General features: G+C 46.3%; 1 protein-coding gene across 1 annotated transcript; it reads left to right on the top strand.

Annotated features, from left to right (window-relative positions):
• Nucleotides 1-1,712: 1,712 nt before the first annotated feature.
• ZCCHC3 (zinc finger CCHC-type containing 3) lies at nt 1,713-3,350 on the top strand. Its single transcript, XM_021689153.2, has one exon. It carries the CDS (start codon nt 1,716-1,718, stop codon nt 2,931-2,933), a length of 1,218 nt encoding a protein of 405 aa, XP_021544828.1. The 5' UTR covers nt 1,713-1,715; the 3' UTR covers nt 2,934-3,350.
• The last annotated feature ends 18,060 nt before the right edge of the window (nt 3,351-21,410 follow it).

The following is a 21,410-nucleotide window of genomic DNA, read 5'->3' on the forward strand; positions in this document are numbered from 1 at the left end:
TGAGAACTCATAGGGACTCCATAATGCTAAGTAGAACTAGAGGATATGGCAGAGAAATAGGAGAGAATCCAACACCAACAGAAGGAAGGATGACCTTTCCTGGAAATCCCACTGTGGACCAAGCTCTTTGACACAGGCTATCTCCTTGAACCCCAACACTAGTCCTCTGAGAGTAGACCTTATCCCTTTGTTATGGATGAGCAAACTGAAGCTATGAAAACTGAGGTCATTGGCCCCATGTGACAAGGTTGAGATTCAAAGCAGTCAGATTCACACTAGGGTCTCCCTATCTCCACCTCTTCTTTCACCAAAGTCACAATGGCCACTGAAGCACCCTGAAATGCCCACAGACTTGCATTAAGAAAACAAAGCTAACAAAGGGTATTGTTAAACCCATCCCCCCAAACACCCAGATTTTATCAATGCTTTGTTCCAAAGCTCCAGTTGAGACAGATGAAGGAGGAACAGAAATTCTGTCCAGCGCTAACTTTAGCCAAGAATCTTTGTGTTAACCAGATTTTTCTGGAGAGTCTGACGCAGACATCCTTGATCCACAATGTCAGAAGCAAGCGATTTTAGAAATACAAGCCAGCTTCACGCGGTCGCCTATTAACTCTGCCAATTCACCAAGTGTTTTAACCCTGTCTCCAAGCCCCCTGCCTCCTGTAAGATGGGTGTAATTACAGCGTGGTTTTGGAAGATTCCATGTGATAAGGCTTGCAATTGTCCTAATGTGCTTAGAACAGTACCGGGCGCTGAAGAGCTCAATATATTATAATTGTCATCATGAGTATGATGAAGGCCTTTTTAAAAAATAATTCAGGGGGCGCCTGGGTGGCTCAGTTGGTTAAGCGACTGCCTTCAGCTCAGGTCATGATCCTGGAGTCCCAGGATCGAGTCCCGCATCAGGCTTCCTGCTCAACAGGAAGTCTGCTTCTCCCTCTCATGCTCTCTCTCTCATTCTCTCTCTCTCTCTCAAATAAAATAAAATCTTTAAAAAAAAAAAAAAATTCAGTATTACTTAGAGGTGTATCAAAAAATAAGGACTTATGGATAGAGGTGTAGTGTGACAAGGCATAGAAAATTTCTGATAGAAAGTTAAAATAGTCCAAAGTTAGAGGTAAAATACCCACTGGGTAAAATTCTTTTAACTTTCTCTATGTTTGAAAATGTCCATAACCCAACGCTGGAAAAACAATGCATTGTCGTGTGCTTTGGGAGGAGGAGGAGTTAGTTTCGTTTTGTTTCTTGATAAACAGAAAAGGTATCGAAAAGAAAACAAAATGGGCGAGATCTTCCTCCGCTCGGGCCCGCCTCAGGGCCGAGGGCCGTTCGTGATGCTGCCGGAATGAAATCGAGGACCGCTTGCGAAAGAGCAAATCCTCGAGAGCGTGGCCCGGGGCTGCCAAGCCCTCGCAGGGGACAGGAACGCGCTCCAAGCGGCGCATCCCGCCTCGGCGCCCAGGAGGTGGGGCCGGAGCGCGCCGGCGGACACGAGGCTCGGCCGTTACCCGAGGGCTCCGGGCCGGCGCTGGCTGCGGCGCGCTGCGGGTAAATACCTTCAGCGGGGCGGGGGAGAGAAGCGTCGAATTTCAAAAAAAAAAAAAACACAACAACAACAACCCACCAAACCCCCACAGCCCCGGGCGGGCGGGCGCGCGGATGGGCGCCCTTTGGCTGCGGGAGCGAGTGGAGGATGCTGGGAAGGAGGTAAAATGGCCACCGGCGGCGGCGCGGAGGAGGAGAGGAAGCGGGGGCGGCCCCAGCTCCTGCCCCCCGCGCGGCCCGCGGCTCGCGGCGAGGAGGCCGAGGGCGGCCGCGAGAAGATGGGCTGGGCCCAGGTGGTGAAGAACCTAGCCGAGAAGAAGGGCGAGTTCCGCGAGTCGCGGTCGTCGCGGCGGGAAGAGGAGGGAGGCAGCGGCGTGGGCGGCGGGCTCGGCGCCCCCGCGGGCTTGGCGGCGCCGGGCCTCGGCGACTTCCCCCCGGCCGGCCGCGGGGACCCGAAGGGTCGGCGGAGAGACCCGGCCGGCGAGGCGGCGGATCCCCGCAAGAAGAAGGGTGCACCCGAGGCGGGCCGGAGGAAGAAGGCCGAGGCGGCGGCGGCCATGGCGGGCCCGGCCAGGCCTGGCGTGGCTGAGGACGCGGCCGAGCGGCCCGCTCAGGACGAGCAGGCAGTGGCGACGGGCCCCGCAGCGGGCCCGGGCAAGGGCCGCTTCCTGGTGCGCATCTGTTTCCAGGGAGACGAGGGCGCCTGCCCGACCCGGGACTTCGTTGTGGGCGCGCTCATCCTGCGTTCCATCGGCATGGACCCGAGCGACATCTACGCGGTCATCCAGATCCCAGGCAGCCGCGAGTTCGACGTGAGCTTCCGCTCGGCGGAGAAGCTGGCCCTGTTCCTACGCGTCTACGAGGAGAAGCGCGAGCAGGAGGACTGCTGGGAGAACTTTGTGGTGCTGGGGCGGAGCAAGTCCAGCTTGAAGACGCTCTTCATCCTCTTCCGGAACGAGACGGTGGACGTGGAGGACATCGTGACCTGGCTCAAGCGCCACTGCGATGTGCTGGCAGTGCCCGTGAAAGTGACCGACAGGTTTGGGATCTGGACCGGGGAGTACAAGTGTGAGATCGAGCTGCGCCAGGGGGAGGGCGGGGTCAGGCACCTGCCGGGGGCCTTCTTCCTGGGGGCCGAGAGGGGCTACAGCTGGTACAAGGGGCAGCCCAAGACGTGCTTTAAATGTGGTTCCCGGACCCACATGAGCGGCAGCTGCACGCAGGACAGGTGCTTCAGGTGCGGGGAGGAGGGTCACCTGAGCCCTTATTGCCGGAAGGGTATCGTGTGTAACCTCTGTGGCAAGCGAGGACACGCCTTTGCCCAGTGTCCCAAAGCAGTTCACAATTCCGTGGCAGCTCAGCTAACCGGGATGGCTGGGCACTGAACACCCACCTGCCTGCCAGGGTGAACACAGAGCCATCTTACCCCTCTTAAGTGCCAAAACTTTTTTTTAAACCTACAAGAGACATCTCTCTCTGCCTTCTTAAACCGAGTTTACTCCATTTCAGCCTTTTCTGAATTGGTGACTCTGTCATCAGTAACCACCGAGAACTGTAGCGTGCAGATGTGCCGCCTCTCCCTTTTTAAAATTTTGTTTTCGTTTTTGTATCTGGGTTGGTTTTTGTTTTCGTTTTTGTGTGTGGTTTTTGTGTGGGGTTTTTTGTACTTTTTATTCCCCACGCCTTGTCTTCTCCCGGGATTTTCATCCATTGGGCTGCCTTGCTCATCTTTATGCCCCAGCACTAGGTGCGGGGCCCACCACGTGGTAGGCACTCCATCAGTAGTTTGTTGAGAACATTGTTGACTGTGGCTTCTGTCAGGGTGTCTACTTTTTGCAGCTCTTACCTCCCCGTTTAATTTGCTGCTTCTAATCTATGTGGTCTGAGAATTTGTGAAACCAGTGTTGTTAGAAGTGTATGTAATCTGAGTCAGTAAGCTCTGAATGGTGGCCAAGGGCCTCTCTTATGGCATTAAAATGCATGGACTTTGGGACAGCTGTTCAGTGGCTCAGAAGCCATTTTTCACAGAATCATGGAATTTGGAATTTTCTTGCTGGAAAGGACCTAAAAATTGGTTTAGACCAATCCCCTGGATTTCCAGCAGATGAAACAGGCCCAGAGAGGTTAAATGACTGGGTCAAAATCACATAGCTGTCTGGTGCCAGAGCTAGCCTAGAGTAGAGTTCCCTGACCCCAAGCCCGGTGCTCATTCCACTACCTCTCACACTTCACAACATTTTCCTCAACACTTGAGGGCCCAGAAAGTCTGATCCCTCCAGAATGATGAGCCCAGAGGAATGCTAAGAAGTTGTCTCTGGGAGGAAGCAGAAAGGGATTTAGCAGGGGCTTCTGAATACTTGGGAGATAGAGAAGGGCCAAAGGAACACAATCTAGGGTGTACTCATTGCTCCCTGGGGTATCATATCTGGATTAAAGTGCCAAGTCCTTTGGGGCCTTACCCTTCATCATTCACTGCCACCACTTAGAAATGGGGGTGTTCCTAAATAAGGAAACCTACCAGAGGTTTACGTTTGCACCTTAGCCCCAATAGCTAGAAACCCCAGAGAAGCCTCTAACTGGAGCTCATCTACAACTTCCTGACTCACAGGAGAAAGGTGATTTTAACCTGGAATCATAAGTAAGCTGTTAACTCTAAAATTTGCTTGCAAAATAGGTCAAGCAAGAGGGCATTGGGTCAACAAGTGTTACCGAGTTAAAGTAGAAAAGACAGTAAGCTGCTTTTCTTTTAGTTTTTGTTTTCCCTTTGCATTATGTTTTGCTATTTCCTTGTGGCTTAGAATGTAAAATCGATTGTTAAAAGTTTTGTTCTGAATAAATATTTATCTTTTGTATTGCTAACACTGTTGCCCTATCTCCTTTCAAAGTGTAAGATGGGGCGCCTGGGTGGCTCAGTTGGTTAAGCGACTGCCTTCGGCTCAGGTCATGATCCTGGAGTTCCGGGATCCAGTCCCGCATCGGGCTCCAGTCCCGCATCGGGCTCCAGTCCCGCATCGGGCTCCCTGCTCGGCGAGGAGTCTGCTTTTCCCTCTGACCCTCCCCGCCATGCTCTCTCTCTCTCTCATTCTCTCTCTCTAATAAATAAATAAAATCTTAAAAAAAAAAAAAAAACAAAGTGTAAGATGCTGGGGTACACAGACTCTAGTTCAATCCATATTTCTACACATCATTTGTTTACCCTGCAAAAACATTTCCAACCCCTGCAGGCCACGCTTAGCACCTACTATGTTGTGCCAGGCCCTTTGGAATTGTTACCTAAACCCTATGTATGCATCACACTCACTTAGCACATTGTAAAAACTCAAATTTTAAGCCCTAACTTTGCTCCAAGGAATCAGAATCGCTGGTGTGAGTGAAAATTTTTTTAGTAAGCATCCCCAAACAATTCTGATTGGCAGCCAGGTTTGAGACCACAGTTCTGAATGGTACTAAAATGAGAGAGATCGATTCTGGCCTCAGGAGATTACAATGGGGAAGGCAGAAGTAAGATGTTAGCTCCATCGTCTTAGAGTAAATGTCATGAGTTGGATGCAAAGTATTGATGGGCTTTTAAAAATGCCATCTCTTGGGGTGCCTGGGTGGCTCAGTCGTTGGGCGTCTGCCTTCGGCTCGGGGTCATGATCCCAGAGTCCTGGGATCGAGCCCCACATCGGGCTCCCTGCTCCGCGGGAAGCCTGCTTCTCCCTTTCCCACCCCCTTGCTTGTGTTCCCTCTCTCGCTGTCTCTGTCTGTCAAATAAAAATAAATAAATCTTAAAAAAAAAAAATGCCATCTCTTCAGGTACTAAGGGAGGAAGAAAGAGTCCAGGAAACTTCCCAGAGAGCTGATTCACTCCAAGCCAGCCCTGGAGACCCCAGACACAACCGACTGAAGGATCTTCAGCTCTGAGATGTTAAAATGATCCAATCCTAAGAACCAAAGTTCTCAATGTTTTGATTCTCTAACTCAGTGATTTGAGGATATTTCCAGAACTGCTAAGGTGTAGTCGAGGCCTGGTTGGCTCTTAGGAGCCCTGCCTTTCCAGGCCTGCTCAGCCCCTCATTCTTGTCTCCCAAAGCAAACAGACCCTTCCCTCCTTGATCCCTCCCCCTTATCTCTCCCTTCTGTGCCTTAGGTTTCCCTCCTTCACAGGCTGGAGGCGGGGAAAAAGCCTGCATTCATCATGCATTCATCAGACCCTCCTTCCCTCCAAGCAGGCACTGTGCCAAGGAGCCTCCTTGGAAGGAATCTTCCCTCTCTCTACCCTTCCCCCCACCTCCCCCCTCCCCCCAGCTCTCCTGAAGGGAGCAGAGGAAGAAACTATTTCCCTGCCCATCCCCCACAGGATCTGCTCCAGGGCCTCCTGCCTGGCGGTCTGGGGACGGAGCCATGGGCTGGAACGGAACAAACCTCCCCCAGCTTCCTTTCCTGATCTAGCAACCCCCAAATTACAATCCCTCACTGTTCATGGGTTCCTAGGGAGTATGCAGAGATCCCCAGACTGAGGCTGGCTAACTGACATTCTTTTCATTGGGCTTTCAACAGATACAAGGGCCATTAAAGCCAAGCCCTCCTGCAAGGCATTTTGCATACACCCGGGAATGAGATAGTTACTTGCAGAGGGAGATGCAGATGAGTAAAGAGCAATTTTTAAAATACTATTAAGTATTTTTTAAAAATTCTGAAAAAGATATACAAAGAATATAAAATTGTCTGAAGTACAGGTCTCCTGGAAGAGATGATGATGTCATGACTGAAACCCGCAAGATGAAGAAGCCAGGTGAAGAGTGCTGAGCCGTCCAAGCAGCACAAAGAGTCTGTGCAAAGACCCTGAGGCCAGAGCACACAGGGTGTTCAGGCTGGCTGTAGAGTCACCAAAAGATGTGCTTCGGAAAAGGCCAAGAGGAGGTGGCCCAGGGCCTGTTGGGCCTGTTGGCGTTACTTAAGAGGCTTTATTTTGTCCTGACCCCCTCCAGTCTGGCCACCTCCATTCCATCCACTTATTTAGCATGTATACTAAGCACCAACTCTCTCTAGGCATGGAATACAGCAAGAGTCAAGTTCCCTGGGGCTCAAATTCTAGAGGCACACAAAGAATTACAAACTATGATCAAGCACTGAAAGAAACATACAGAGATTGATCTGGTCTTGGGAGGTCAGGGATAACTTCCCAGAGAAAACGTTTGAACTGAGGTCAAGAAGATCTATGAGGAGTTAATTGAGAGATGGGGTTGGGGATTAAGAGACCTCCGCAAAAAGGGTAACAAGTATAACAACCCTATGGTGAGAGGAGGCATGGCTGATTCTAGAAACCAAATGCTCAGTGTAAACGTCCAGGTTCAGAAACAGAAACCACTGTAGGTATTGAAGAAGGTGATGGGGCCTAAGTTGGGTATTAGGAATGACTCCTAGAACACTAGTGAACTGACTTACTACAGGATCTGCTACCTCTCCTAGAAAGGATCCAGGAAGCCGTCACTGGAAAGGTTGAGTTTGAGGACACACTACTGAAGCTACCATCCAAGGACAGGCTGCCGAGATCAGAAGGCCACTGCCATTTCTACTGCCAGGACAATGAAATGAGTTTTCGAAGCCAGAGACAGGACACACGTGTCTGCACAATCTTACTTAGGAGCCGAAACAGCCGAAACTATTTGACTCCTATCTTACTTTCACCTTCAAACCTCATGCAAATATATCTACTTGCTGCAGGGGAGTCAGGAAGTGTTTTAGCTTTCCAGTATGTGAGCACAGGAAGGCACATAAACAGTGGGAATCAGGGCACTTGGCTGGCTCAGTTGAGAGAGCCTACAACTTTTTCTTTTAAGTTTTATTTATTTAAGTAATCTCTACACCTCGCATGGGTCTCGAACTCACGACCCCGAGATCAAGAATTGTATGCTTTTCCTTTTTTTTTTTTTTTACAATTTAATAGCGCATTTTAATTTTACATCTTTGGAAACCACTGTTTATCAAGAGACAAGCTGAAGACAACGTGGAGGAGTTACTAAACAGTCTGTTTCTTCACGTGAAAATGAGAACAGTAAGAGTACCTACCCTTTAGATTGCTATGTGAATTACATAACACACCTCAAGTGCTTAACATAGCTGGTCTCAGTCTGTATTACACATTACAGGACGTCTCTTCCCAAATGAAAATCTGCTTTCTGACTTGGAAAATTTACACTCAGGAGATAAGAAAAATGAGAGTTGCAGGAGAAAAACAAAAACAGGTCCTGGATACCCTTCCTTGAACAGTAGGCGAAAGGTACTTCGCTTCTACAGAAACGTGAGACAAAGGAGGCAATGGGGCCGGCGACAGCGACACCAACACCCAACCAGCGGAAGACCCGCGGGGCAACGGACAGCGCGGATGTGGTGCAGGGGCTCCCACCCCGGCACCGGAAGCCCCAACACGTGGCTCCCTCCTCGCAGCCCCTCCCACTTCCCTAAGAGGTCCTCGTGCCAGAGAATCAGCGACTACGGCCTTCTAGACTCAACCCGCACTGTTGCCGTCGGGGGGAGAGGACTGCCCATCCCGCGGACTAGCCCAACCCGACCCTAGAAATATACCTCAATCGCAAGCCCACAACGCGCGCGGGAAGAAACGCGAGCTCAGTCCTGCTTTTCCTACTGAGCCAGCCAAGAGCCCCACGAGCCATGAGCCTGTGACTCTTTTTTTTTTTTAGGTTGGTTGTTGTTTTTTTTTTGTCAGAGAGAGAGAGAGAGAGCACAAGCAGGGGAACGGCAGGCAGAAGGAGAAGCAGGCTCCCCGCTGAGCAAGGAGCCCAACGCAGGACCCAATCTCAGGACCCCCGGATCATGATCTGAGCCGAAGGCAGACGCTCAACCGACTGAGCCACCCAGGCATCCCGAGCCTGTGACTCTTGATCTCAGGGTCGTGAGTTCAAGCCCCACTTTGGGGGTAGAGTTAAAAAACAAACAAAAAACAGTGGGAATGGATGCTGTCTGCCAACTAACCCATCCAGAACAGCTAGTGTGGCCAGTGTAGAGGGAAGGGAGACAAAGGTACAAAATAAGGCTGAAGATCCTGGGGGTTTGGTCAGCCATGTTTAGAACTTGAGTCTAAGAAGGATGATGAGGAGTCATTGAAAGATTTTTAAGCAAGGAAGAGACATGATCAGGGTTGTATTTTTAAAAGATAATTCAGGGGGCATGTGGGTGGCTCAGTCGGTTAGGCACCGGACTCTTAATCTCAGTTCAGGTCTTGATCTCAAGGTCATGAGTTCAAGCCCTGTGTTGGGCTCCATGCTGGGCATGGAGCCTGCTTAATAAAAAATAAAAAGAAGGGCGCCTGGGTGGCTCAGTTGGTTAAGCGACTGCCTTTGGCTCAGGTCATGATCCTGGAGTCCCGGGATCGAGTCCCGCATCTGGCTCCCTGCTCAGTGGGGGGTCTGCTTCTCCCTCTGCCCTCTTCCCTCTCCTGCTCTCTGTCTCTCATTCTCTCTCTCTCAAATAAATAAATAAAATCTTTAAAAATAAATAAATAAATAAAATAAATAAAAAATAAAAATAAAATATAAGATCATTCAGGACGCTTTGTAGAGAATGGGTCAGCAGGAGCCCAAGTATAAAGAAGGGCAGGGGTACCAGGGATGCCAGTCAGTTAAGCGGCTGACTTCAGCTCAGGTCATGATCCCAGGGTCCTGGGATCGAGCCCCGCATGGGGCTCTCTGCTCAGCGGGAAGCCTGCTTCTCCCTCTCCCACTCCCCTTGCTTGTGTTCCTTCTCTCACTTTGTCTCTGTCAAATAAATAAATAAAATCTTTAAGAAAAAATAAAAATAAAAAAAATGAACAGTTCTGTATATATTAATGCAGAATGCTCTCTAAGATGTATTTCAAAGTGAACAAAGTGAGGTGCCTGGATGGCTCAGTTGGTTGAGCATCTGGTTCTTAGTTTCACTGGGGTGTGATCTCAGGGTCCTGGGATTGAGCCCTGCTTCCAGCTCTAATCCTCAGCAGGGAGTCTGCTTAAGGATTCTCTCCCTCTTCCTCTGCCCCTCCCCTCGTTCTCTCTCTCTCAAATAAATAAATAAATCCTTAAATGAAAATAAAGTGAACAAAGCAAGATATGGTATGTTACTGTTTAAAATTTCTAACTTTAACTTTTTCATTTTTTAGTGTGTTATAATTGGCAATAAAATTGTAAGATATTTAAAATGTACAATGTAATGATTTGATATACATATTATTTTTTTTTAAGATTTTTATTTATTTCTTTGACAGAGAGAGAGAGATAGAGAGAGCAGGAACACAAGCAGGGGGAGTGGGAGAGGGAGAAGCAGGCTTCCTGCCGAGCAGGGAGCCCGATGTGGGACTAGATCCCAGGACCCTGGGATCATGACCTGAGCCGAAGGCAGACGCTTAACAACTGAGCCACCCAGGCGCCCTACATATTATATTTTAAAATTATGGAATTAATATGTACATATACTTATTTATGTATAGAATAATTCTGGAAGGCTATTAATGAAATTGGTAACTGTTGTAGTTTCTTTTTTAAAAATTTTTATTTATTTATTTGAGAGAGAGAGCATGCATGTGTGGGGGCAGGAGGGACAGAGGGAGAGAGAATCCCCAAGCCGACTCCGGGGGAGCCTGACTGGGGGTTTGATCTCAGGACCCAGAGATCATGACCCGAGCCAAAATTAACAGTCAGCTGCTTAGCCAACTGAGCTACCCAGGTGCCCCAACTATTGTAGCTTCTGAGAAGAACTGGATATTTGGGGTGTGGGATGAAAGGAAAACTTATTTTCTACAGTATATCCCCGGAGGTTTTGTTTTGTTTTAATTATTTCATGTGTTATTTCTGGCAAAAAAAAATAAAAAAAATAAATGCAAAATACAACATAAGACTTCAAAGAAATTCCTGTAGACTCTGCAGAGACTGGAGTCCCTTTCCTCTATCTTTAAAAATAAGAAATTTTGGTGGGAAATTTCAAGACTCTAGAGCAGCCAACTCACTGGTCTCCCTGCTTCCTAGCTTGGTCTCCTTCAATCCAGGACAACAGTCCCCAGAATGAAATTTGATCACATTACTCCCCAGTTTAAAGACCTTCAAAGACTTTGTGTCCTCCCTGGGGCCCTCCAGGCCCTGCTAGAGCCCTGCCTCTTCTGGGCCTCACCCCCTCACCCTGGCTGGGCTCCTGCTCCTCATTCCAGGAATTCACCCATGGTTAACTCTTACCTTTCCTGGTGCTCAGCTCTAATGCACTTCCTAAGTGCAGCCTTCCTTAACCTTCCAGACCAGACCCTCTTACACTCTCCCCTCCTTCCAGCAGCTCCTTGCAAGTACAATCATACGTTTATTTATGTCATGGCTTTAATAATATCTGTCTCTATCTCTCAATTTTGAGCTCCCAGAGGGCAGGGACCATGACTTTTTTGCTCTTAGTTGTAGCCTAGCATTTAGCACTGTGTGTGGTACATAGTAAAAGCCCAATAAGTATTCATTTGCGTGAATGATCTAGAAATTACTTGGCTGAGGTTACAGATCAAGACATTGTGTCTACTTGTCCTTTTTTTTAAGATTTATTTATTGGGGTGCCTGGGAGGCTCAGTTGGTGGAGTGTCTGGCTCTTGGTTTCCTCTGAGGTCACGATCTCGGGGTCTTGGGATGGAGCCCCATATTAGGCTCCATGTTCAGCGGGGAGTCTGCTTGTCCCTCTCCCTCTGCTCCTCCTCCCATACGCTCTGTCTCTCTAAAAACAAACAAACAAAAACATTTATTTATTCATTTAATTGAGAGAGGGGTGGGGGGAAGGGGCAGAGGGAGAAAGAATCTCAAGCTGACTCCCAGCTGAGCACAGAGCCTGAGTCAGGGCCTGGAGGAGGGGCTCAATCTTGCCACCCTGAGATCACTAACAGAACGGACGCCTAACCAACTGAGTCACCCAGGCACCCCTCTACTTGTCCTTCTTTAATGATACTCAAAATATCCCTTAGCACACCTACACTGATTCTATACTGAAAAAGGGCTCTTCTTTCATCTTTAAAAAAGCTAATTCACTCCTTCAGTGTTCTCAGCTTTAATACTAGTTTCCTTCAGCCTGAGCGGTCAGGCCCATCCTCGCCAAGTTCTCTGAGGGTATATCACTGAGACAGCCTGCATGTCCCCTGGCACAAGGAGGCCCAGGAGACAGCACCAGGTTCCTGGATTCCAAATGCCTGGCTTCAACACTCCCTCATCATCACTGGCAAGAGTAGCCTTGGCCCTGAGACCTGATTTCTCCTCCCCAGGAGGTAGAGCGAGGATTCTGTACGTACAAGAGGAACTGCCCACCCGAGTTTGTGTCCTCCCTTTCTAGAACATTTCCTGAGACCCCAGAATCCCCTTCCAAAATATCCCTAAGCTCATTTACAGAGCCTTCATGGGTCTCATCCCTGGGTCCATCTCAGCTGAGGGTAAACTACGCTGCCTAATGCACACCTCATAGACTTGAGGCTTAGTTCTCGAAGTAGCTGTTTGCAAGAGACAGCTTGGATGTGGGGGCTGGGTTGTCCACTCATGCACACTGGGTCCCTCACTGATGGGATGGGAGGGGGCTGGACAAGGGCAGGATGCAGGATCCAGTAGCTCTCCTTGGGCCAACACATCTGGCACAGAACTCCAAGGGTCCTGAAAGTCTAATTCGAACCTGGCCTTCCAGGTTTTTCTGAGGGTATATTCGTCAAGAAGAAAAAGAAAACGTATTTCATTCAGCACGTTACATTGATGTATAACTTCTATTTAGAGACATATGGACCACCAATTGTACTCTTGTCCCAGCTCCCACAAATGCCCCTGTTTGGTTGTGTCATTTCTTAGTTCAGACAAACCACATAACCTCTCTGGGCCGGTTATCTTACCAGAAAAAAATGAGTTTAATGATAACTGCCTCATCAGGGATGGTGAGAAAATGAAACAATTCATGCAAAGGGCTTGGCAGAGTGCCAGGCTCTCAGCGAACAGTAGCTACCCTCCTTACTTTTCTCTTGTTTGCCCTCTGGCTATCATCTCCCATGATTTTCTCTATGACATCCAAACTGGTCTCTTTTGTAGGATTTCCACACAGCTCCTCCCTCCTCCCTCCTTACCCGGTAACCATATAAGCGCCCCATTCTCTCCACCTAGGCGGATCCCACCCCTCTTCAATTATGAAAACAGCTACTGGTGATTGCACGTTTAGGATGTTTCAGGCATTGTATTAAGAACTTGACATGCATTATCTCAACTCAGTTCTGACACCAACTCGATGAAGTATTACTCCCCAAACACAAAGACTGGGATCTGGAGAGTTGGAGCCCTGGCAGCTGGCGAGGCGCAGAGCCAGCGGGAATGTGAACCCAGGGAGCCTTACTGCAGAGTCAGGTCTTCCAAATATCCAGTCACGATCCTGCCTGCCGCCCCCTCCACCCCGCCCCGTGCCGGCGCACCAGCGACCCCTCTCTCCTTCCAAGGCCGTCATACTCCATCAGTTTTCGGGGTCTGTCTGTGGAATTTCAGCCCAGTAGGGCGGGCACTTTGTCTCACGCCACGTTGCCCACATCATGGATCCTCCCTCCGTCTCCCCTTTCTCTTCCTTCCTCCCTTCCATTAAACACTGAGTTCCTACTCTGTGCCAGGCTTTGTGCTCGTTCACATGCAAAACATTACCAATGAAAAAATCAGGGGAAGATGGAATTTTATGTCATTTTTCTCTTTCTTCTTTATGGCTTTCTGCTTGGCTGATTTTTTTTTTTTTTCCCAGTGAGCACGCAGCCCGGGTTCCTCGAACCCGGTTCCAATGTTGCTTTGCTAGGTAGCTTTGGTCGGAGGAAGGCCCTGTCCCCTTAACTCCCAGCCCCCACGCCTCCTTCTCGGGCCCTCAAATCCAGGCCGCCCTGCCCCCTCCGGAAGGGGGAGTTGGGGGCGAACGCCGAAATCTGAGTGGTTCTTTCAAGCCTCCGTTGCCGTAGAAACCGGCTGCACAGGCCTTGGCGGTCCATTACACCATCCTCCAGCGACGCAGCCAATGGGCTCCGAGCTCCATCCCAGGCGCCCCCGCCCCGCAGCTGCCGGCAGCCCACCAATGGGCAGGTCCCTTGGCTTAGAGCCCTGCCCTCGGCCCAGGCACACCACCAATGAGCTTCGACCCCGCTCTCCATTTAGCTTCAATGTAGAAACAAGACTCGATTTAAAAAAAAAAAAAAAAGGAATTTTCTAAATTAGAAGGAACTAGTAGTAACGCTTCTGTCAGTTGCAGCCTGAATGATCTTTGGCTGGTATTTTATTTAAGGAGAACAAAATTATTCCAATTACACAACAATATATGTCATAATGTACTAAACAAGTTGAGACAATGAAAGTGCAGGCAATGGGGATGATATCTGCTCTATGTGGATTTCTTTCATTATAGGTATTTTCATTTAATTTAAAATGATCAAGGAACCAGTCAGCTTTCCTTGTTTGTATTTCAAATACATACAAATTAAAGATGCTGAGCTTTTGATGCTGAATTCATGAGACATTGACCTAAGTAACTGGTAGTTGACTTTTAATTAGTTTAACTCCTGCCTGAATTCAAAACACAGTAAAACTGTAGGATAAATGAATATTTATTTTACTCCATTGAAGAAATTCCATTTTCAAGGTGGGTTGTGTAATGGCTTTGACACTCTAAAGTCTAAATAAACTAAATGTGTATTTTAAACCTTTTGTCGGGGTGCCTGGGTGGCTCAGTCCTTAGGCGTCTGCCTTCGGCTCAGGTCATGATCCCAGGGTCCTGGGATCGAGCCCCGCGTCAGACTCTCTGCTCTGTGGGAAGCCTGCTTCTTCCTCTCCCTCTCCCCCTGCTTGTGTTCCCTCTCTCACTGTGTTTCTCTCTGTCAAATAAATAAATAAAATCTTTACAAAAAAATAAATAAGACCTTATGTCATTTTTTAAAACTAAACTTTATTTTATTTTTTTTAAATTTTTATTTTTAAATTTTTTTAAGTAGGCTCCATGCCCAGCGTTGGAGCCCAACGCAATGCTTGAACTCAGGACCCTGAGATCAAGAGTGCAAAGTTTAACCAATTGAGCCACCCAGGTGCCCCAAAAATAAACTTTATTTTTTAGAACAGTTTTACATTTATAGAAAAATTGTGAAGGTAATACAAAGTTCTTTATCCCCCACCCACCCTGTTTCCTCTATTAACATTTTATATTAACATGATAAATTTGTTACAATTAATAAACCAATACTGATACATTACTAGTAGCTAAAGTTCATAGCTTATTCAGATTTCCTTGGTTTTTACCTGATGTCTTTTTTCTATGCCAGGATCCCATCCAGCATGGGATCTCATTTATCTTATAACCCCTTGGTTCCTCTGGGCTCTGGCATTTTGTCAGACATCAACATGACTTATCACCTTGACTGCCTGGCTGAAGAGGAGTTTGTCAGGTTTCTCCACTGGAAAGTTACTTTTCTTTTACCCTTTTTCATGCTGTCCTCTTTGGAAGGAAGTGACTATGCTCAGCCCACACCTGTGGGGAGTTATGTTCCACGCCCTTGAGGGTAGAGTAGCTACATACGTTATTTGGTTATTTGGAATTTTTCTGCAGTGAAGATTTGTCTTTTCTATTTATTTATTCAGTTATTTGTTTATATTAGTATGGACTCATAGATATTTATTTTATACTTTAGGTTATAATCCAATACAACTTAATTTTTTGCTCAAAGTGTTCCAGCGTTGTCTTTTGGGAGCTCTTTTAGTTACCTCCTGTGTCCCTTTGACATAACCCGATCTTTGTGTGTCCTTTCTTTTTCTTGTTGTTGTTCTTGGGCACTTCCTTCTTTCTGGCACTATATGATGCCGCAGGCTTATCTTGCATATTTCCTGCCCCAGTCTAGAATCAGCTGTTTCTCAAAAGCCCTGATTCTTCCCATTGGAGAATGGTATTAGAAACCAAGATCTGGGGGCTCCCAGGTGGCTCAGTCGTTGAGTGTCTGCTTTCAGCTCAGGTCATGATCCCAGGGTCCTGGGATCGAGCCCTGCATCAGGCTCCCTGCTCCGCAGGAAGCCTGCTTCTCCCTCTCCCACTCCCTCTGCTTGTGTTCCCTCTCTCGCTGTGTCTCTCTCTGTCAAATAAATAAATAAAATCTTAAAAAAAAAAACAAACAGAAACCAAGATCTGGATGCTAAGTGTGCTCATTGTTACTGAGGTGTCATTTCTTTTAAGCCATCTCAGCTAACAGAACAAAGGAATTTATGTGTATATACTAACCTGTGTGTAAACACTATCTATAAATATTTCTGTATATAACCATCTGTATCTATATTAAACTAAACATGAGTTCATATTTATATTTCCAACTCTAATCCATTACCACGTGAGTCATTATAGCCTTCTCTCTTTGCTTATCTGTAAATTCTCACTCCAACGATGAGAAACCCGGCTGCCACTATCCACCATCCATTTACCTAATTGTTCAATCCCAGTGTACATGTACAGCGGTGTCAGCGCTGTTGACCCATACCCATGTGGGAAACTTTACCGACTAGAGTGCAGTACTTCGGGCGCCTGGGTGGCTCAGTCGGTTAAGCGGTTGCCTTCGGCTCAGGTCATGATCCTGGAGTCCCGGGATCAAGTCCCGCATCGGGCTCCCTGCTCAGCAGGGAGTCTGCTTCTCCCTCTGACCCTCCTCCCTCTCATGCTCTCTGTGTCTCATTCTCTCTCTCTCAAATAAATAAATTTTAAAAATCTAAAAAAAAAAAAATAGGTTGTCTTTAAAAAAAAAATAGAGTGCAGTACTTCTGCACACTTTCTTTTGCTTTTAGTTTTACAGGATCCATTCATTTCTAAAGTTACTTAAGTCAGCACCCTTTTCCCACCCTCTTCAGTGGGATTATTTCATACATTTGTAATACAATTTGATTGTTTCATTGCATTTTGCATTCCATCTTGAGATTCTCCAGATGCTTCAAATGATTTTTTAAAAATTCTCATGCATTAGCATTTATTCCTTGTGTTGTACACTTCTGTGGGTTTTGACAAATGCATAATGTATTCACCATTACAGTATCGTACAGAAGAGTTTTATCACCCTAAAAAAGTCTTCTGTGCTTCACCTATTCAACCCTCTCTCCCTCAAACCCTGACAAGCACAGGTCTTTTTACTATCTCTATAGTTTTGCCTTTTGTGCCTATTTAAAAAAAAAAAAACAACGATTTATTTGGGGCGCCTGGATGGCTCAGTTGTTTAAGCGGCTGCCTTCAGCTCAGGTCATGATGTCAGGGTCCTGGGATCAAGCCCCACATCGGGCTCCCTGTTTAGTGGCAAGTCTGCTTCTCCCTCTCCCTCTGTGATCTCTCTCACTCTCATTCTCTCTCAAATAAATAAAAATCTTTTTAAAAGATTTATTTATTTATTCTAGAGAGAGAGAAAGAGAGAGCGTGGGGGAAAGGGGCAGAGGGAGAGAGAAACTTAAGCTGACTCCACACTGAGCACAGAGCCTGACCTGGGGCTGATCTTACCAACCTAAGATCACAAGCTGAGCCAAAATTGCCTAGCCAACTGTGCCACCCAGGCGCCTCCGTGCCTTTTTTTTTTAAGAGGGGCGCCTGGGTGGCTCAGTTGTTAAGCGTCTGCCTTCGGCTTAGGTCATGATCCCAGGGTCCTGGGATCGAGCCCTGTATCGGGCTCCCTGCTCGGTGGGAAGCCTGCTTCTCCCTCTCCACTCCCCCTGCTTGTGTTCCCTCTCTCGCTGTCTCTCTCTCTGTCAAATAAATAAATAAAATCTTAAAAAAAAATAAAGAGAAAACACACAAGAGTGTATTTGTTGTTGCTTTTGTTATAGCTAGCACTCACTAAACTGTTACCATGTCCCATGTCCTCAGCTGTTATGCTCTCCCATTTTGTAGATAAGAAAATGGAAACTAATGAGTTGAAATAACTCCCCAAAGACTAGTAATACTGAAGTTTTTACTTCAAATCCTGAACACATTGATTATTTAAAACCCCAGTATTTGGATGCTTGACTTCTGACTTCTGGAAGGGAGTCCACTACATTTAGCCAATAAGATGAGGATGACCCGCTTCCCAGTTTACCCAGGTGGTCTCAGTTATCTCTGTTGTTCCAGCATAATTATTAATAGTGTCCCTTTCATCATAAACCATATGGTCACTGCCAAAGGAAAAAGTCTAATGAATTTTAGACTCAGGGTGTAGTGGTAAAGATTATACTCCGGGAGATCAGGGGATGTACCAGTGGTGTGTGATTTCAGAGTCACCAGGCAGGACCTGCTACCCAGATCAAATCCCCTCCCCCATGCAGTCACCTTCCCCTTCTTTCTCCCAATCTGATTAATCCCCATTCCATCAGTCATGCTGGTGCTGTTAAATTGACTCTGCCACTGTCCTCTTCTCCCCATAAATATGTCCCCAGTTCTGGTCTCTCTTTTCTGTCTTGTGCTTCTCTGAGTCTCAAACTACATTTCATAGATTGGCCATCCAGCATTCAAGCAGGATTTTTAAGACTTTGGCATTTCACAAAGAAGTAAAAAAAAAAAAATCCTCCCCATTAAAACAAAACAAAAACACACATTTTAAAAATTTGGGGATAGGCAACAGATTGCCAACTTTTTATTTTGCTAAAGTGAGAAAAATCTCCATCTTCTATATTAGTCTTGTCTATTGGAAATATAATGCAAGTCGTAAGTATAATTTAAAATTTTCCAGGGGCACCTGGTGGTTCAGTTGGTTAAGTGTCTGCCTTCAGCTCAGGTCATGATCCCAGAGTCCTGGGATAGAGGCCAGCATACGTCTCCCTGCTCAGCAGGGTGTCTGCTTCTCCCTCTGCCCCTCCGCCTGCTTGTGCTCTCTCTCACTCTCTCTCAAATAAATAAATAAAATCGTAAAAAATAAAATAAAATTTTCTAGAAGCCACATTTAAAAAGGTAAAAAAAAAACCAGGTGAAATTAAATTTCTAAAGATTGATTGATTGATTTTAGAGAGAGAGCCCACGCAGGGGGATGGGCAGAGGGAGAGAGAGAGAGAATCCTCAAGCAGACTCCTCACTGAGCATGGAGCCCAATGTGCAGCTCCATCCCAGGACCCTGGGATCATGACCTGAGCCGGAATCCAGAATTGGCTGCTCAACCAACTGAGCCACCCAGGTGCTCCAGGTGAAATTAATTTCAACATATTTTATTTAACCCAATATATCCAAAATATTATAATCTCAACATATAAACAACAGAAAAAATATCAATGCAATATTTTACACTGTTTATGCTGTCTTTGAATACCAGTGACAATTTTGCACTAGAATACATTTCAATTTGCACTAGCCATTTTTAAGAGCTCAAGAGCCCCATGTGTAGTTCTACACTATTATTTGGTAAAAGAAGAGCCATCGTACACACACACACACACACTCATAATCTCTGAATTTTTAAAGAAGACATTTAGATAGGGTGCCTGGGTGGCTCAGTTGGTTAAGCGACTGCTTTCAGCTCAGGTCATGATCCCGGAGTCCTGGGATCGAGCCCCACGTTGTGTTCCCGGCTCAGCGGGGAGCCTGCTTCTCCCTCTGACTGTCTCCCCTCTCATGCTGTTTCTCTCTCTCTCAAATAAATAAATAAATAAATAAAATCTTTAAAAAAAACAAAGAAGACATTTAGATAAATCAAAACATGAATTACCTTGTTCTTACTGTTCTCTCTCTGCATTATGTAGGTCCTTGATGACCATGCCAGCTCGCAGACTGATGTTTTGGAGCAAGACACAGTTGGGATGCGAGGAGTTGCAAGATGCTGTCTGGGTGGGCTCCTTCTTTGAACAGCTACTGAGAGTCTTGTGTTGAGATCTGCTAGGTGCTGGGGATACAATGGTGAGAGTGGAAATTAGGTGGGTCCTCTGATCTCATGGAGCTTCTGCTCTGCAGTAGTGTACCAAGTGGGGCTTGCAGGCAATGAGAGGGTGTATTGTCTGCAGAGAATCTAAAAACAATAATAAAACTGATTGAAAGTCAGCCTGCATTTTATTATCTCCATGTGCCCACAATTCTAAACCTTGTCAGTGATAAAATACTCCTCCCCGAAGATCAATTTTTTGGTTTAACTTGAATCTTAATAATATATTTGTAAGCTTCAAATCAGTCTATTTTAATTACTTATGCACTAACAAACATTATATTCTTCAAGGAAGTTAACTCAGAGCACTCCCAGGTCAATCAGCCCCTGACACGCCAAGTCAGAGGCAGCTACACACGTTAGTTTTGAAAATAAGTTCATAGCAGTCCAGAATTGTTCCAGCTAGCTTCCTGAGCACTTGTGTCTCCAGCCCCTTTGGTACAACATATGTCTCTGTTTAAACAATAGATTCAAAATAAGCAATGATGGCACAGTGATTATGAAGCTGAAGATCCAGAACTTGAGTTGCTTCAACTCTGTCATTCAACATGACCACTTGAAGCTTTTGTATTTAAGTTAAAATAGTGAAACAAAGAGTGAATCGCAGTGTGGTAACTGCAAATTTTATTATTTAGTAATACTGTATTATTATACTATATTACATCATATTACGATTTTCATTTGATAAAATTATGTGGGGTTTTGTTTGTTTGTTTTTGTTTTTTTTAAGTAGGCTCCATACCCACTGTGGGGCTTGAACTCACAACCCTGAGATCAAGAGTCTCATGCTCTACTGACTGAGCCAGCCAGGCGCCCCTGATAAAATAATGTTTTACCAAATTTGAATAATGTATTTAATCTTAAAATTGATTCTTGTTTTTAAAGCGTTTTCTTGTTTTTAAACCATAATGTGACATATCATTGCAAAAGATCACTATGTAGGTATTTTTTTTCTTTTTTTTAAAGAAATATATTAATGTAATTGAAAACTTTTGATTCGATACTCTTCCTTTTTTTGTACTGTAATGTTTATTTTTACTGACATGATTCATATAAAAAGTTCAAAAAAAGAATATTTTCACCATCTACATTTCTTTTCTGGCCATTATCATTTGTATTATTTATTGCATTTTATGAATGTTATTGAAAATATTGTCATTTAGGGACACCTGGGTGGCTCAGTAGGCTAAGCATCTGCCTTCAGCTCAGGTCACGATCCCAGGGTCCTGGGATCTAGCCCCTCATCAGGCTCCCTGCTTAGCAGGGAGCCTGCTTCTCCCTCTCACTCTGCAGCTGCCCCTGCTTGTGCTTTCTCTCTCTCTCTCTGTCAAATAAATAAATAAAATCTTAAAAAAAAAAAAAGAAAATATCATCATTTAGAGGATATACGTATTAAAAAGTTATCTGTCCTGGGGTGCCTGGGTGGCTCACTTGGTTAAGCATCTGACTCTTGATTTTTGCTCAGGTCATGATCTTGGGGTTGTGGGATTGAGGCTGGCATTGGGCTCTGTGAGGGGCCTCCTTAAGATTCTCTGTTCCTCTCCCTTTGCCTCCACCACTCCCCCCCCTCACCATCTCCAAAAAGAGAAAAAAGAAAAAAAAAAGTCATCTGTCCTGAGTGTCACATGAGCCAGGTAGACCACTGGTGCCCTGAAGGGAAGGGACATGGAGCTAGGAGAGCTACAAGGAGGGAGACAGAGGTGAGAGTGCAGGAAAGGGTAAGGGAATGGACTTCACAACACCCTGTGTGGGGAGGAAGCCCAGCTTGTCCCACAAACTGAAGAGGCAATGTGGCTGGAACTGGCTCAGGACAAAGAAAGCAGGAGAGGAGGTCAGATCGTGAGTAGGGGTCAGACCAAGCTTGGCCTGGTGGGCCTTGTGAAAGCCTGGTGTTCATCTTGAGAGTAGTGGGGAAACCACCGAAGGGCTTTAAGAAGGGAAGACACACAATCAGACTGCAGGGACCAGAAAGGAGTGTGGC

Source organism: Neomonachus schauinslandi, chromosome 10 (genome assembly GCF_002201575.2).
Source record: "Neomonachus schauinslandi chromosome 10, ASM220157v2, whole genome shotgun sequence".
In the NCBI taxonomy this organism is placed as follows: domain Eukaryota; kingdom Metazoa; phylum Chordata; class Mammalia; order Carnivora; family Phocidae; genus Neomonachus; species Neomonachus schauinslandi.